The following is an 18792-nucleotide window of genomic DNA, read 5'->3' on the forward strand; positions in this document are numbered from 1 at the left end:
AATGAAGTCCTATTCAGGAAGTCCTTTTCTACACCCACATCATGTAGGGTACAGCCTACGCTTTTTTCTAGTGGTTTCAGTGTTTCAGGATTCACATTTACATCTTTGATCCATTTTGGTTAATTATTTTGCAGAGCAATAGATATGTGCTTAATTTCATTCTTCTGCATGTAGACATCTAATTTTCCCAGCCCCATTTTTGAAGATGCTTTCTTTCCTTCAGCATATATTTTTTTGGCTTCTTTATCATCTATTAAGTGGACTCATGTTTAGATCTTCTTCAATTCTGTTTCATGGTCTACATGTCTGTTTTTGTACCAGCACCTTATTGTTTGTATTATTATGGCTCTGTAATATATCTTCATAAAACTAAAAAGCTTCTGCACAGCTATAGAAGCTGCCCACAAACTAGGAGAGAATCTTTGCCAGCTATATATCCGACAGAAGATTAATTTTCAGAATATATAAAGAACTTAAAAATGAGTTTAAAAAATGATCCTTGGTCCTGATTCCTGAACAGAGTTCTCAAAAGAGGAGAGGCGTGGCTAAGAAATATCTCTAAATAGGTTCATCATCCCTAGCAACTAGGGAAATGCAAATCAAAACAACTTTGAGATTTTATCTTACCCCAGGCAGAATGGCAAAGATCAACAAAGCAGCCAACAAAAAGTATTGGACAGGATGTAGAGAAAAGGGAGCCCTCATTCACTAACTGATGGGATTACAAACTGATTTAGACACTGTGGAAATTAGTGTGGAGAATTCTCAAGAAGCTAAAAATAAATCTACCATATTACTCAGCTACACCAATCTTGGCATATGCCCAAAGGACTTAACAACCTACTCCACAGATACTTGCTCACCCATGTTCATTCACAATGGCTAGGAAAGAAAAAGAACCAAAATGTTCTTTCTTCAACCAACAAGCAGATCATGACAATGTGGTACATCCTCACTGTGGAATACTACTCAGCTGCAAGGAAAAATGAAATCATAAACTTTGCAGGTAAATGGATGGAACTAGAAAAGACCACACTGAGGGAGGTAACCCTGACCAAGACAGACAAATGTTTCATGTTCTCTATCATTAGAAGCTCCTATCTCCAAATATGTAGATGTGAATACATATTCTGGAATAAGTACAGAAGCCAGGAGAGTAAACAGGGACCAGTGACAGGGAAGAGGGGTTGGGGAGCAACAGAGAGAATAGCAGGGTACAAGGGATCTGATCAAGGAATGGGGCAGGGGCTCCTTGAGGAGGGGAAGGAAGTAAACACACAAGAAGGTTGGAGGAGAATAAAGGGGAATCACAGGATACAAGTGATCTGATCAGGGAAAGGGGGGGGGAACTCTTAGGGGACCAGAAGGGAAGAAATACAGAAGTGGGGAGAGTAAAGCAATAATAAGGATGTCTGGAAAACTTACAAGAAATCATACTATTAACTATTTGCTTTAAGAACCCCTTATAATACATGTAATTCTGTGTATAAATATACATATGCAGTTTAAATGAACTTCCTTCATGTAGGCTGACCACACTCCCTCCAAGTGTCAAAGACCACCTAACAAAACCCCCAATACCAGACATGAGAAGCCCGCCTTTGAGTTGTTGGTCAAAGCTGTTCATGAGATTCCCAAAACATATTGCTATTGCCCCTCGTTGCCCCTCAGAGGTGGAAGGTAGATCCTTATTGCTGAAGACACCATGCACTTCAGAAACAGGGACAGAGAGGCCCCTGAGCTGGAACTGACCTGAATGTCTCCTCCCTGAGGCTCTGGAAACATTGTGGAAGAGCGGGCAGCAGGAAGATTTTAAGAGCCAGAGGATCACTGAATTTGCTGTAAGATTGTGTCAACTGGTACCACAAGAAGGTGTCATGCAAGCTTCCAAAAAAGGGAAGCAACCAACAATCCTCCCAGCTATGATGCCGAGGAATCACACAAATGGGCCTGGCACAGGAACCTTCATGAGGTGGTAACAGTGGAACACACACCTTCACAGTAACCAACAGCTCCCTAACGGGATTAAGACCTGCTCAGCAGGGAAACCAGGACTGAACTGGAAACTCAGAAAACTGCTCAGTGCTCATGAAGTCATAGATCTTGGAGGAGAACCTGTAACTACCTACCACTTTACTAAAGCAGCATAATCCCTAACAATGATCTAAACATCTGTCCTTACACCCACAGCCAACTGAAGTCCTCACTGCTCATCAAGGAAACTCTCTTTGCAATAGGCAGAGACCACAGAAAACCACAACCAGTTCAAATTTGGAATTGTGGAGCCCAGTCCCAGTGGATACATCTACAAAATACTTCCACAGCTAAGGCTCAAGGAACACTGTGGAAGAGAGGTGTAAGAGGCAGAGCACCAGACAAGGTGCTGTGAGACTGTGTCTATCAGGAATGTCAGAAGGCATACTCAGAAGGTCTTACCAACATGAGCACCTAGACATGAGCTCCAAAAGGACAACAAACGACATGTCCAAGTGGATGGGGAAAGCCCAGGAGGCCTACACAAAACCACAGGCGCCTAAGAATGCTGGGAGCTGGACAGACGGTCCTCTACAGGGAAGAGCACACTGATTAACAATCCAGGAGGAAACTGTCAGCCCTCAACATATACGCAAGTAACAGCAAACAGACTGCTCAGGTTATATTCAAGAATATATAGTATATGCAGATACATATATACATGTAACAACATTCATGAAAAAATGCCACGAATCTGAATAGAAGCAAGGAGGAAAGGGTTTGGAGGAAAAGGAGGAAGGGGAAATGATGTAATTATATTATAATCTCAAAAATAAAGAAAAAGCATGTTAATAAAAGCAGAAATTGCTTTAAGTTTGTTGAGATAAGGTCTCATCTTCTAAGCAAGTGTAATAGAATTTTATAAAACTTCAGAAGTAGTTTAAAGATACACTAGTTTTTCTCGGAAGTCATAAAAGCAGAAGACCAGAGATGGAGGCTCAAACAAGGGAAGGCTCAGCCTGGCCCTGACCCCTAGGGCTCCTATCACTATCATGATGTAGCCACAGGCGCGGGAAACGCTTCCGCTGTTGTAAAAGACGGGAAATGTTGTTTTTGAACTGTTAGAAAGTAATGGACTGTTCTTAAATCTAGAGGGAACTAAAGCTAAAATAACCTATCCAGTACTAGCAAACAAAGAAATCGCCTTTTACTTTCACAAAAATTGAAGGGAGGAAAAGCAAAGCAAAACAACACAACTCTCTCATTTCAAATCAATAAGTAACAGAATTAAGTCCTATGACACTGCACTTTAGAACCAGACACAGCAAGGCAGGGACTGGGTAACTTTACAGCAGCCAGGAGAACAGGGGGCGAGCCAAGGGTACGGAGGGATGACGGTCCCCAGTCCTGGTTTTGGACATGCGTGCACATGCTAACGTGCCATCCAGACAAAGCTCTCAGAATGCCCTTGATCAAATAAGAGGAAGAGACGGTGGCTGGGAAATTCCTCTGAGGTCCTATACAATGCCTGTGCTTTCAGCTAGAGCCTTCCTCAGGTCAGCAAAGGCCAACAGAGTTGAGCAGAAACGCACTACAGACTTCCCAGAATCCATTTCAGCTCACCTTCAGGTGTGCTCTCACAGCACCATCTTGTGCTATAGTGACAATCATACATTGACTCATGGATTTATCAACACCTGGAATACAGGTGAGCACAATTACCCTGATCAGTCAAATATTCTCAGATGTCATACAATTCTGCCACACAGTAGATGCGCAATCTTTTCCTAAATAAGCAACTGGTTAATACCGTATTTTGACTGAATATGGAGGATTAGTAAGGGGCCTTTTAAAACAAAGGGGGAAAGTCACTGCATCAGTCAGTGCACCTCTGCTCAGCCTATCGCTCCCTGTTCTCAGTGCCCTAGTACCTGTCACATACTGTATATTACCATATTGCACTCAGTGGTGTCAGAGTAGCTCTACTGCATTATGTAGCCTTGGTGTCATGGTCCTACAGACACAAGATGCCCCATGAGTTTGTATGTCACCACATTGAGGAAGGGGACTACACATGTCTCTAAGACAAAGCCCCACGCTCTGAGCTAGGCCTTTGGATGATGTGAATCCACTGAGCCAGTGCCAGTAAAACTGAAAGTGCTTCCTGACAATCCTCAGGCTTGTTTCCTGTAGGAGGAGGCCGGACAAAGACACTCTACTTTTCAGTACAAAATGCAGAAGACTATTTTCTAGACTGTTTTCTCCTTGTTTGATACAAAGATCTGGAAACTAAAGCTAACGAAGAAGACATCTGTGAAGTAGAAAACTAAGTACACATGCACTCCTGAGCTGTTTGTTGGCTGGGTTTTTCATTTTGTTTTGTTTTTTTTGTTGTTTTTTTTTTGTTTTGTTTTGTTTTGTTTTTGAGACAAGGTTTCACTTTGTAGCTTTGGCTGTCCTAGAACTTGCTATGTAGACCAGGCTGGCCTCTAACTCAGGGATCCACCTGCCTCTGCCTCTCAAGTGCTGGGATTAAGGGTGAGCACCACCACCACCTCCTGGCATAAACTGTTACTTATGAATCTGTAATTATCTTATTTGAGCTCATTTACTAACAAGAGTCTGACTACCTACCTACCTACCTACTTTATCTATCTATCTATCTATCTATCTATCTATCTATCTATCTACCTACCTACCTACCTGTCTGTCCATCTATCTATCTATCTATCTATCTATCTATCTACCTACCTATCTACCTACCTATCTATCTATCTATCTATCTATCTATCTATCTACCTGTCTGTCCATCTATCTATCTACCTATCTATCATCCATCCATCCATCTATCTATCTATCTATCATCTATCTCTATCATCTATCACCTATCTCTCTCGATCATCTATCATCTATCTCTATCATCTATCTATCACCTATCTCTCTCGATCATCTATCATCTATCTCTCTATCACCTTTTTATATATCTATCTCTATCATCTGTCTATCTATCTGTCTGTCTGTCTATCTATCTATCTATCTATCTATCTATCATTTGAGACAGAGTCTCTCTACAAAGCCTTGGATGTCCTGGAACTCACTCTATAGATCAGGCCGGCCTTGAACTCACAGGGATCCATCTGCCCCCACCTCCCAAGTACTGGGACTAAAGGCATATCCACCATGTTTGGCCTGAATCCGACTTTAGATGCAATATAGCCAGAAGTCCTCAGAAAGCCTTGTTAGTCTTGTTGGTCTGCCATCCAGAGCTGAGAAAGTCATGGCCCAGAGCAAAAGTATAAAGCAGGACAGAATTCCTCCACAGAATTACACACAAAGCATTGATCTTTATGAAATAACATGTCACATGACAAAACCTGAAGCTGATATATTCTTTGTGCTTTAAAGGGCATCTTCCTCCTCCCACCTCCTTTGGAAACAGGGTCATGACACAGAGCTTAGGCTGACCTAGAACTCCTGACATTCTTCAGTGCTGAGATGAGGTGGAGCGTACATACTCTAAGTTACTCCACACTGTATGAAACATTAGTTCTCAGCTGAGTACCACCCAGATTACAAGCAGCTTCTCACTCCACTCTGAGAACAGCTGCATCCCTGGGTGGATCAGAGACTGCATCACCTGCCAGGTACCATGCATCCAGCAGACTGATCAAATACTTATTCCTAGGAGTAGAAAGGGAGCTACTCTATAATTTACTGGGGTGAACTGAGGTTGTAGGGGTACATAGGTGTCTTAAAATCAAACTTGTGGGACACAACAAACCAAGGTAAGGGTGTAACTCTCTCACCAGGGCCCCAAATAAAGCCATGGACACCTAACACTATGATGGCATGGCCTCACAACAACCTATCATCTGATACTTGGTGCATATGTCAAGGATCAACAAGCAGAGGACTCCTCAACTGTCCCTGGTCTTTCAGGTTGGCTTGGTGCCTGCACTGGACAATTCTATGTCAACTTGACACAAACTAGAGTCATCAGAGAGGAGGGAGCCTCAACTGAGAAAATGTCTCCATCAGAAGCAGGCCTGTAAAGCATTTTCTTAATTAGTGGTTGATGGGGAGAGCCCAGCCCATGGTGGGTGGTGCAAACCCTGGGCAGGTGGTCCTGGGATCTATAAGAAAGCAGGCTGAGCAAGCCTGTAAGCAGCACCCCTCCATGGCCTCTGCATCAGCTCCTGCCTCCAGGTTCCTGCTAAGTTTGAGTTCCTGTCCTGACTTCCTTTGATAACAGACTGTGATGTGGATGTGTAAGCTGAATAAACCATCTCCTCCCCAAGTTGCTTTGGTCACACTGTTTCATCCCAGCAGCAGCAACCCTGACTAAGACAGTCCACTGCTGGAGTTGGCTGACTCAGCTGCCTGCCTGTTCATCTGTTCAATGGTCTGGACCTGAACCCATTGTATTCTGTTCTCAAACCCTGATTCAGCCTTTTACCTCACACCTGGAACAACTTCCCTCTCCAACCATGACCCTAGCAGCCTCCTCCTGGGTCTGGTTCATTACCTTATCAATACAGACTCTTTCTCAGCCCACTTCTGAATGAAACTCCTTAACTCTACCGCAGCCTCTTTATTAGCTTGTATTCATTCTGTAAACCACATATATAGAAACACTTACTGTATGCTTTATGATACAAAAATATTAGTAATTAAAACTAGAATAAAAGAACCTACATTCATCTAATCCAGGTCACCAGGGTAGGCAGAACTATACGACAAAGTGCTGTCACTGAAATGGCTAAACCCTGTATATTTACTGCTATTTAAAAGATTCTGAAATTGTGGAAAGGAACAAACATGCTTACTGTTTCACGACACTAAGCCTCCAGAGTATTAGACTTATAGGCATGGGCCACAATGCCCAGCCCTAAAATACAGTCTAGTTCCTCCACTTATTAAGTGCAAGCTCTTTACCTAGATATGATGATGTCTGCCACAGTAAAATCCATGGCTATGTGCCTACCTAGTGTGATAAGGAAAGGTGCATGAAGAGCTACCTACAGACTGGTCACTGGTCAGAGATACCAACAACAACCTTATTCTTCACTTAGTTCACTATATCCAAAGTAACTGAGCTCAGTAAGCTCTCCCCCTCCACAGAAATATATCTCAAAACAGACCCAATCTACTCTTTACTAAGTGTGCTCAACATGCAGTACAGTCCTCAAAACTTTGGGGTTGCTTTTGCTTGTTTTTTCAAGACAGTGTTTCTCTGTGTAGTTCTGACTGTCCTGGAACTCCATCTGTAGCCTCCAAATTAAGAGATCCGCCTGCCTCCACCTCCCAAGTGCTAGGATTAAGGGTGTGCACCACTACACCCAGCTGTCAAGCTTTTGTTTTTTAATAATATTTCATAACGTTCAATAAGTGTATGACCTATATTTCTCTCAATGGAAGCATTTATCATTACTTTTTAAACTACTTTATTTAGGAACTTAAAACCATACCCCTTGTTGAATAACACTTTGAATGAACTGAAAATACTTCCAAATGTAGTCCACTGCCAGATGCAGTAAAAAAATGTTTAAATGTATGTAAGTGACATCACCAAACGCTAAGAGAACCCTCCTTAGCCGACTTCCATACAATAAGCTTCCCGACTCAGCCAATGCTGAGCATCCCTGTATTAGCATGCTGTAACATGTTCCTTCCTATAAGGTTCAAAACCTGCTTGAGCAGCTCTATTGCCTACTGTACCTAAATGATATACAACACAGTGAAACTATCTACAGAAGCTTCGATGAAAACCACACTAATGCTTTGGAAGACTTAAAAAAGACCAGATGCCTTGGGACTCTGTTGCAACATCAGGAGTGGGTGAGATAAAGACTCAAGGGAAAAGCACAGCAGAGGGTGAAGATGCTGTACTGCAGTTCTGAATGCTGACCTGGGCACTCCACACAGATAAGAAGTGCAGCCACGCAGTACAGACCCAAGTCTGGACAAAATAAAGAGAAAGTGCTGCTGTTATCAGCGAAGCAGGCCAGGCACTCAACAGACCCCAGGACGTGCTCCAAGTACTCAGGGTCACGTTATTGATTCTTACTAGCTATCACTTCTTATTAACAACTGGCTGCAAACGTCCAGTGAAGCCACCTGCTGTATATGGACACATCCATTTGGGGAGGAGAAGACTAGCCTAACTTTTATACAATGTTTTGTTTTTTGTCTCCAAATGCTAGGACTTACACACCCCTATAAGTCTACATGACTTAAATAACATGTATGTTCACACAACATATCACATTGTACATTATACAAACCAAGTGACAATTTGTATATGGCACCAAGATGCTTCCAGCAAGCGGCGCACAGAACTCTGAGAGCTGAGTGACTGACCAGAAACTGTCTTTGACACAACAAACCTTTTAAGTAAAATAAATGAAGACTCAATGGTATATCCTGCTACCTTTCTACTATCCCACAGCAATAGTATAAGAATATGGCTAAGTATAGGAAAACAGGAAATACAAAAGTGAAGAACTTAATTTCTAAGCTATAAGCAGAATTCTGCATATGTTTTTGATAAGATCTAGTACATATCCAACACTGAGAACACTCCCCCAAAAAAGGTTTTCAACAAAATAGCTATTCATCACCACCCTGATCAAAATAGCTTTCTTCACATACCCTTCTATATTTCTAACATGAAAACTCAATATTTATAATCAGAGACGAAGGGCTACTGAACCATACAAAATCCAAGGTTAATGTGTGTTGTCCTGCAGCAGGTCAAAGTCACAGCTTGTCATTCAAAAGTACAGCACATATGAAAGTAAGGCCCTCCTGGAAAAAAAAAGCTTTTACTCGGATTTTTGGTGAACATGTCCTCATTTTTGCCTGTAACACTGTAGGTTATGAGGTTAAATGCACTGTTAAATGAGAGCAAGTGCTATTCGATTCATTAATTCAAAAGTAACAGTGGGCTGGCTGGGGGTGCAGCTGCCCGCCTAGCAGCACAAAGCCCTAGGCTTGATCCCTAGCCTTGATGCTGGATGTGGTGATGTGGATGAGAAACACCTCCATAGCTTGTGTACTCCAGGACTTACTCCCAGCTGCTGCTGCTGTTGGGGAAGTGGAGAGCCTTCTGCTGGAGGAAGTAGGCCACTGGGGCATGCTCGGAGTTTACAGCCTTACCCTACTTCCAATTCACTCTTTTCTGCTTCCTTGGGAAGCTGAGATGTGCTCTCTCAACTTTTTTCTGATCCTGATGCTTGCTACCATGCCTCACCTGCCATTATGGGTTCTCCATCTGGAACCATAAACCCAAATAAACTTTTCCTTGTATAAACTGCCTTGGTCATGGTGTTTTATCACAGCAACAGAAAAATAACTAATACATTAGGCACAGCGATACATCCTTATAACTCTGAGCACTGAGGAGGCAAAGGAGGGAGAATCAGAGCTTCGATATTATTCTTGGCTACACGATGAGTCTGAGGCAGGCTGAGCTACATAAGATTGTGGCTTTGTTTTTTAAAAAGACTTCGTTTACATGAAGGAATGAAAGCTGCAGAGCAAGGAAGCATGTGGGCACATCACAGCAGGGCACAGCACAGCAGGGCAAAGCACACCCTGAGAGGACTCTGAGGAACAGGGAGGCGCAGCAAGGAAAGAGTGACAGCGTAGACCAGTGGCTGACATTTGGAGTGACTTGGTAATGTACTTCCCACTTACTTGTTTTTCAATGCTCTTAGCATATTTAAAAAAGTCTATATAATCTTAGTAGTGTTCTAAAGATACAACAGTAGGAGAAGTTTTTAGCTTCCTGTTGTACACAGCTCAGATGAGTGATGTTTCTTTCGAGTACAGAATAGGAGCAAGAGTCAGGAAGCTCTTCATGCTGCTCTTGGCTAAGCAAAGCCATATGGCAAAAGTGGCCTACTCTAAAGGTTAATTCCATAATTAGCGCTACAGAACCCGGAAGTCGGTAGGAAACGATACTAGATTTCACTAGATTTGAACCTGTCACATAAATGAGATGTGATGTCTTTACACAGCCGAGTGCTGAAAAAGACACAAACAAGATGGCCCGATGCTGTAAGCCAAAACATCTAAAATGTGAACTTACTAACCAGAGATTGTCAGCGTGATCTCCTGTGGAGAGCCCGAGGACGAGGTGGCAGAGGGGCCAGCAGCCTGGGCAAGGACCTGGCTGAGACTTGAGTTGTTGATGGTCAGGGTGATCTCGTGGGGGCCCGTCGAAGTGGACACGAGGCCTTGTGAAGTCATCACTTGAGTGAGGTCCTGTGTCCCTGCTCATCATCACAAAGCGAATTAACACTAAGGAAACACGTTTCTCCTAGTTTATATGAAAAGCATCTTAGTTAAAGGATTATTTTTAAAAGACAAACACTCAGAATAAATCATCAGTTACTTCTAATTACTTTCTCTAAAAGGATAAAACTTGCCCTAGAATTCATAAGACCCTGTGATTGAAAGAGGAGGTAAGTGAAATGATAATACAAGAAGCCAGTGTGAGAGAAATAATTCCATGAACAATAAAATGGACATATGCTGAGTGAGCACCATCGACACTAAGAAAACTTTAGGGTTTTTATTTCTTTGGTGAGCTTTACAAAGAAATGAGAAGTGGCATTACACTAACCTAACAGCAAATGTGGTACCATGAACAACAGAATGAAATCCCAGCTTCTACAGTAAAGAGTAAGGGGCTCTTACCGCTGCTGGTGGTGGTCAGCACAGAATCCTGTTCAGAGAGCGGGCCAATGGTGAGGTTGGCAGACGTCACTGTGGGCTGTAAGGACAGGCCGGAGATGGGCTGGATGACGACACTGGCTGGGACAGAGCTGTCGGACGTCTGCACAGAGGTGTTCTGTGAGCCTGTGCCAGACTCCCCTGTAACCGGCTGAGCAAGCAGGCTACCCTGCTGCAGTGTCTGCTGCAGAATACTTGGGTCAATCTGTAAAGCAGCACAGACATGTGGATGTGAAAAGTCTGTGCTTCCATGTGATTCAGCCAACGTTGAAGCACAGAAAACAACGGCAGTCACCACACCTGCAATGTGATGTTGTTGATGCTGGAGGGATCGAGTCCAGAAATCTGCACATTTGGGCCAACCAAATTAGCAGCCAGCTGTAACTGGATACCTTCCAGGGTGGCCAAACTCCCATCAGTCAGAGACACTGTCAAGTCCCCACCAGCTGGTTCGAGAATGAGAAACAAAAGGACTTAATACTGTAAATGCTTTAAATCTAAAAGAATTCACTTTTTCCATAGAGATTTTAGAATACAGAAGTTTTACATGTTATAGTAATATATCTAGTTAAATACTACAAATATTTATACTACAGACATATCATCTGCCTTATAACAAAACAGTGCCTATGAAATAATCTTTCCATTTCAGACTTCAGAAAACAGGCTGAAAGAGATGACTGATTGGGCCACAAGTAAACACACAGCAGCCACTGAGTGGCAGTCTGGCTTTCAGGCCTCAAGTGGAACGACACAGAAGAGAAAGACCCACAGGTGTCAAACGCCTGCAGGAGTTGTGGCACTTACTTGTAAGTGCACAAACAAATCCAAGTGGTGTAAAACTTTTTAAGCCTTGTGTGACCAATGTCAACAAGATAACTCCACTGGGTTAAAGTGGTGAGTATATGCAAATGACATGGCTCAGGACGGAATCTAGGAGCATGCCAACCGGGAGGGAAGTGTGCTGAGACTCAATGAAGCCAGAGCTTATTGGTGTTTAAAGCAGACACCGTGGGAAAAGAAAGCAGCTTTCCCCACTGCCGTGTAAAGGAAAGGCTCCAAGGACCATCTTACTTTGGGAGCAACACAGGAACATATGTCGGTCTCTTACCTGAAACAGAGGCGGGAAGGAGAGCTTGACCCACGAGCCCTTGCTGCAGCACACTCTGTTCAAACTGTCCCGTTAGCACAGAGTTGTTCATGATGAACACATTGGGGTCAGGGGAAGAGGAGTTGAGGAGGTTCACAGACTGGAGACTTTCTGACGAGCTCCGGGTCACAGGCTTCCTGGCTTTCTTTGGGTCTGACTTGTAGTGGAACTGCATGTGAGTCTTCCTTCGCCCAGAGGTGCGGAAGCGCAGCTCACAGTGAGGACACTTGAAAGGCTTCGCCCCCGTGTGCAGGCGCATGTGCACCTTCAGACTTCCTTTTGTGGAGAAGGCGTTGCTGCAGACATGACAGCTGAACAGCTTCTGGCCTATAAGAACATCAGTACAAATAAGCGGGCACCAGTGACAACCCGAGCTCACAGGAAGTGTGGATACACTGCACTGGCTTCATGGACCAAAGTGCTATAGGTAGGCTCTGGAGCAAGGATCCTGTGACAACACAGGCAACTGTAGAAATCTACCTGTGCATTGTCTCCAGTCTGGTTAGTGTTCCCACAACCCTCTGAGACTTCCTAATCTGAAATCACTACATTCCATGGAACCTTGACTCAAGTATTTGATTTACTTTCACTAGAAGACTTAGCCCTGGACAACATTCCTGTCATTTTTGTTTGTACAGAGGTTATTAAAGATCTCAGTGTCTATTTTCTCTCTGCCAAACTGGAAGAGATGTGCCCGCACAGACAGCACCACACGTGAAGAATGGGCGTGGGAATCCCATCGTGAGCCCGCAGGCCTTGTGTCCAGTGTTATGTAGCCTATTACTGCCCCCCTGCTTCTTATCATCACTGCACAGTAAGAGCCACCAATGCCACTGACAGTGACGGCCCCAGAAGAGCTCAGGCTCAGAACCCAGGAAGTAAGTGCCTCCTTTTACCAGCAATGATCAGGCAGACTCACAGAGTAAGTCTGAGATCCTATATTGTTGAGGGAGGGTGGGGGAGTCTCCAGAAGTCATCTTGTCATTCCAAAGGGGGAAAACAGTTCCTCTTACCTATGTAGCCTAAGCTGAATTCCCACCCCATATAGACTGGACAGCTCTGCTGATCTCAGGGAACACACTGGGCACCAGCATGGGAACACAGTGTACTGGACCTGGGTCTTCCAGGCTCAGCAGAGTCAGCCCATCCACCCTCAGCAAGTGCACAGCATAACATAAGAGACACTGGGAACCTGACGGAACAACAGGACAACTGTGTATGAGGAAGTCTTAACAAATGAATTCATCTCTGGTTAGTTGCCAAAAATAATCCATCAGGAAAGAATCACAGAACTTTACATAAACATAAAAAAATTCCATTTGTAGTTACTTGTTCAAACTCATGACCAGAAACTCTGGAACATGGGTAACTTCCATGATGCTACCCAGTGGAGCCCAGTAAAGACGACAGACATTCACTGAGGAGTTCCTGTCCCACAAGCCCAACACTCTACTGGCTAGTTATGTCTTAATACAAATGAACTCTCGGTGGAGGTGGGGACTGAGCGACTATTAGCCTCATGTCACACACCAGGTGCCGGCTCCGAGAAGATGCCTTCGAATTCAGTTCTCCCCTTCCTAACACTGGGGCCCTTTAATGCACTTCCTCATGTGTGGTGGCCCTAGCCATAAAACTCCTTTCATTGTTACTTCATAACTGCAATGTTGCTGCTGTCATGAACCGTAATGTAAACTATCTGCTTCCTAACAGCAGACCTCAAGGAGCAAAGAGTTGTATTGTTAATGCAACTGATGCTCATATCCTCAAGTCAGATAAAGAAAACGGCCAAGGTACAAGACACTATTTTCCCCTTGATAAGATTTTTCTCCTCACATTATAATGTGATAACTGTCAACAGACTTGCCGGGTCCCAGCAAACTCAACCTCTTTGGCCCAAATGAAACTAAAGGGAACCTTATGAAAGAAGAGGAATAAGTCTGAGTAAGAACACAGGTAATTTACAATTTGATTTTTGAGGTTTGACCCCTCCATCCCTTTAAGAGTTAAACCATTTTCCTTATATTAGAAATAAAAAAAACAAAACTTTGTAATCTATTTTTTCATAGTTCCTAATTTTGAGTTCTCTGTAATTTTGAAGCATTTGTGCATGAAACATTCAGACACAGCCGAAGGGATCTTCGGTGCTGAAGGGTCACTCCTTACCGGTGTGAGTCTTCACATGACAATCTAAAGTGGACTTCACAGTAAAGCTCTTTCCACATTCATCACACTTATACGGCTTTTCTCCAGTATGGATTCTAACATGCCTATTAAAAAAGCATTTCTAATTAAGGAATTTTATTTTTCACTGTATACATATTTACAAACAACTTCATAAATTTATAATCATAAAAAACCATTTCTGAATAACTCTTAAACTTCACTGTATAACAAAGTGTGCAGTCTGCACACACTGCACTAACTGAGGGCCACACTCCGCTGTTTGTCACAGTGTTCCATGAGCCTGCCCTGCTGGCTCTGTGAGTTCCTAGAGCCAAGCTCAGTGTCAGGACCACAAACTAGATGACAGCATCACTTCTTCCCACTCTACGCAGCCCTGCACGCTTTTATCTTCTCCTAGAGTGTAGGGTCCCAAGTTCTTTTTTTTTTTTTTTCTCTGTGTAGTTTTGGTGCCTGTCCTGGAACTCGCTCTGTAGACCAGGCTGGCCTCGAACTCACTGAGATCCGCCTGGCTCTGCCTCCCCAGTGCGCCACTACCGCCACCCAGGTCCCAAGTTTTTAACCACTCTGCTACACTCCCTCTTGCACACCAGCCATCAGTTACATCTGGTGGTCTCTATAGTTTGTTCTGTGCTCTGTAAGAACTTATCTGCCAGTCTTCTATACCTGGCACAGCCCAGCACTCTGGGTTCCTCAATTAATTTGGCTCATTTTCTACTTCTATCACAATCATTCAGAAAAATGCATAAGCAAGAGTTCTTCATCACCATTCTACATGAGCTCACTCTCAAGTTGATGCAGACTTAGAACCATACTCCATGGGTAACGTCCCATACCAGAGGGAACAGTCTGCAGGAGCTCTGGGCACAGGGACAGCGTCCTCACCTCACCAGGTCGCTGGGCTTCTTGAAGCTCTTAGGACAGTATGAGCAGCAGTTGGCATGCTTGGGTTCTGCCTCAAGCTCTGCCTGCTTATCCTTCATCTCACTGATTCGGTCCTTCTCCGCAGCCGACTGCACCAGGACCTTCTCAGATACTGTAGCACTCTCCTGGGGCTGAATTTTGGCCAGCTGGGCTGTCTCCTCTTCTGTGAAAGTAATGACCTCAGGACGAGGCTTTCTTGAGGTACTCCTGTCAGAAGTGTCTTCCTCTTCCTCCATACATGTGTCTATGAAAAGCAGAGTGTGGGGTAGGGCACAAAACCCCCATTAAAAGCCAGTTTCAACACGGGAAAATGAAGACGAAACATGTCAAGTTAGTGTTAATGACCGAACTAACCACATTTCAGACCTCTGACGGGAACTCACGGGAACTCACCTGACGTGGGAGAAGGAAGACAAGGGAAGAAGGACCAGGAATCTGCGCTGGTCCAAGGCTAGCTTCTGCCAGCTTATAGCCCAGCAGGAGTTCAAGAACCACAAAGCCTACAGAGACACCAGGATCTGGACATATTCACTATGGGCCAACACTGATTACTAGGTAAATACAACCAGATGCCCAAATATCAGAGACAAACATAGCAAACTAACAAAGAACCCTCAATTAATGAGAATGACCACAAAGAAGGAACTTAAAACACACACACATACACACTCATCATAAGAATAAGTTCCAGTTGCTTAACAAGACCAAACTGCTATGAAAATATAAGAATAAAAAGTATAGGACTGAGAGCAAGGGACTCATGACTGAAACACTTAAATCCAACATAAAGTTGAAACAGGAAAGTGAATAGTGTTAACTCAATTAGTAAGTGTGAAGAATTACTGGATTAATGTTCTAGAACATAATGAGTGAGAAAAGAGGCGACAGACAGGAAGGAGAGAAGGGCTGAGAGGAGGTCAGTCATTGAAGACAGAGCCAGGAAATTCAGTATGTACTCAGAAAAGTTCTAGAAAAAGGACATACCACAAATAAGAACTTCATAATACATTTGTAAACTCTGAAAGAGTTAGAAGTAAGTAATAGACAGTGGCCCCCACCAACACCAACAATGAAATATGGAGATGACTGTGTTAAAAATTTTCAAATTACCAAGATATATATATAGATCCATAGAGAACAAATCGTGAATAAGGAAAAGACAATAAAATGAAGCAAAATTTACAGCAAAAATAGAAGACGACCCAAGTCAAGGCGAATGGCTAACCGTTCAAAATGATAAGGTACTAAAGTCCACTCACAGACACCGGTGGGGCAGAGCAAACCCCAGGCAACTCTCTCCTTTGGCTAGGAGAGATGCACCACAGGAAAACAAAAAGACTCATTACAGTATCTGTAAATATTAGCACAGTGTGGCAAAGCCCTAACAGGGCCCACACATCAATCCTAATATTGACTTAATGGTATCTTTCCTTTTTTTTTTTTTTTTAAGATTTTTTTTTTTTAATGTATACAGTGTTATTCTGCCTGCATGCCAGAAGAGGGCGTCAGATCTCATTATAGGTGGTTGTGAGCCACCATGTTGCTGGGAATTGAACTCAGAACATCTGGAAGAGCAGCTAGCCAGTGCTCTTAACCTCTTAGCCATCTCTCCAGCCTCAGTATCTAGACGTTTTTAACTGCTAAGAAGAAACATGTGACTGGACTGGAACATGCATGCTTGCTCATTAGTGGACACTATCTAAACTATAGGATTTGAGGAGAACTGTCTGATACCCTTCACTGAACTGTCTGTTGATGAAGTTGCCACCTTGAAGTCAAGGTTTTTGTCATTTAAAGTGGTTTAGGCAAATTGTAAAGACTCGCTTTTCAAACTGTAAGGCAAATCTACACTACTTTCACTTTAGTCTACCACAAGAGGGATCCTATGGCGACTTGTAACCTCATCAGTAGATGACCACAAGTCGGGGATAAACAGCTGGGAAGAAAGCAAAGAACTCCTCAGCATAGCTCATCTCAGTGCTGACCAAAAGACCGTTAATGGCATGGGCAGGACACTGAGCACCATAGTAACAACACCAGCTGTAACACTAACAAAAATGACACACACACACACACACTACATGGCTGTGTGAGAACTATGCGCATTAAAACATGACACTGCTGTGTGCTGGTATCACATCTGAAAATAAAACATGCACATTCTAATACCAGCTTCACTTGTGGAATAAACTAAAAGGAAACAACCCAATAAACAGAAGCAGAATACGTATACTTAAGATGTAGGAGTTGGGCAAATTAACTTGTATAATGTTTGGTAGAAAATGAGGTTAGTCTCTAACCACACAGTGCCTAATGTGAGTTAAATGAGGTAATGCAATATGACACTGAGTAGACCTCTGGCCAGGGAGGGGGCTTCTCACAAATGTGGCTCTACAATTTCAGGAGAAATCAAAAATTAGCTCTGCCTTCACTTACAGCAGCACATCCTAATAAAACACAACTACACGGACACATGTGATACAGACCTGTGCTCACTGTGTCAAATGCATTATGAAGTACAGCACAACTCCACCACATGCATGCCAAGTGCAGCTGCAAGGGCACATGCTGAATTAGAAGCCACGGCAGTGCCTGGGGACTGGGAAAGCCAACGCCTTCACTGTGATCTCTGAATTTTTTCTCAAAGGACATGAGGCTTTCATATTCAGAAAATAAAACTATATAGAGACATAAATTATAGCTATATTGACTCAGGGGCTTCTCCAAGGCAGGTAACAGTACTTGCTACATAAACCTGGGAACCTGAGTTTAATACCCAGGACCCATGTGAAGGTGGAGGAGAGAATCAACACCATAGTTGTCCTCTGAGCCCCACACATGTAGCATGGCACATGCACCCACACACAAACATTATGTCCATTCAATAATACATTCTTAAATTAAAAATTCAAGGTACTACACTAAGCTTACTTTGTAAGATTACAATATCAAATCGATTTGTAACTTATAAGTAAAATGGACTAGAAAACTTTCAATCCAAACAGAAACTACCTCCTCCCTCTGTCTCTGCAGCTGTGGAGGTTGCAGAAGGGACAGACTGATGTCTCTTCATGTGCTTTTTACAATGAATTGCTGTTCGAAAGCCCTCTTCGCAGAACGGACACTTGTAAGGCTTCAAGCTCATATGTGTGGCCATGTGCCGCGTGAGGCTGCCATTGGTGGTGAAGGAGGCATTGCAGATGCTGCAGCTGAATGCCTTGACTCCTGTGTCAACAGACAAAAGCAAGTCAGGGAGAGTGGAACTTTGTTATCCCAAATCGTAGGCATTCAGGGGCAAACAAAGTTGGAAGCAGAGGAGTTCATCCTGCTTACAGATTTAGATTTTGACTGGATAATGCTAGAGACATGGACATGGACAGGGCATGTCTGATTCTATCCCCACTAAAATGGAGAGCTCCCAGGCGAGGCTGCTCACAAGCCAAGACTGTCCCCATCTTTGACATCTCAGCTGTAGCTTGTTTGTGGAAAGGACCTTCAAAATGTTTCTCTGGAGCATCTTCTGGAGCTGTGCAGCCACAGCTAATGGCTTGTTAGTTAGACCCAGGAAGGCCCTTTGAGCTTTCCATGCCCTCCCTTCTGATGAAGTCCAGGGTGACAGTCCCTGTCTGACAGAAGAGAGCTTCAGAAGCACCCAGTGTGACCCTGCTTTCCCTCAATGGACTAGCTCTCCCTGACTCCAGAACAGTACTTCCTATGGACCACTAATCTCACTACTACCTTTTCAACAGCCCTAAAATCACCTAGTCACCAACAGATACATCCATAGGCTTTTCTTCCTCTGCATATTTGTAAGTGGTGCGCCA

At 43.5% G+C, this 18792-nt stretch overlaps 1 protein-coding gene across 2 annotated transcripts in view; it reads right to left on the reverse strand.

Annotated features, from left to right (window-relative positions):
* Positions 1-18792, reverse strand: part of Znf236 (zinc finger protein 236) — a 96769-nt gene that overhangs the window by 16811 nt on the left and 61166 nt on the right. For both annotated transcript variants that reach the window (XM_036204582.1, XM_036204581.1), the window contains exons 19-25: positions 17981-18193; positions 14930-15212; positions 14027-14130; positions 11825-12190; positions 11014-11159; positions 10678-10918; positions 10071-10250 (exon numbers count right to left, since the gene is read on the reverse strand). In XM_036204582.1, coding sequence (XP_036060475.1) covers positions 10071-10250; positions 10678-10918; positions 11014-11159; positions 11825-12190; positions 14027-14130; positions 14930-15212; positions 17981-18193 — 1533 coding nt within the window. The remainder of the gene's footprint in view (positions 1-10070; positions 10251-10677; positions 10919-11013; positions 11160-11824; positions 12191-14026; positions 14131-14929; positions 15213-17980; positions 18194-18792) is intronic.

The sequence above is a fragment of the Onychomys torridus genome, chromosome 13 (assembly GCF_903995425.1).
Source record: "Onychomys torridus chromosome 13, mOncTor1.1, whole genome shotgun sequence".
Lineage (NCBI taxonomy): Eukaryota > Metazoa > Chordata > Mammalia > Rodentia > Cricetidae > Onychomys > Onychomys torridus.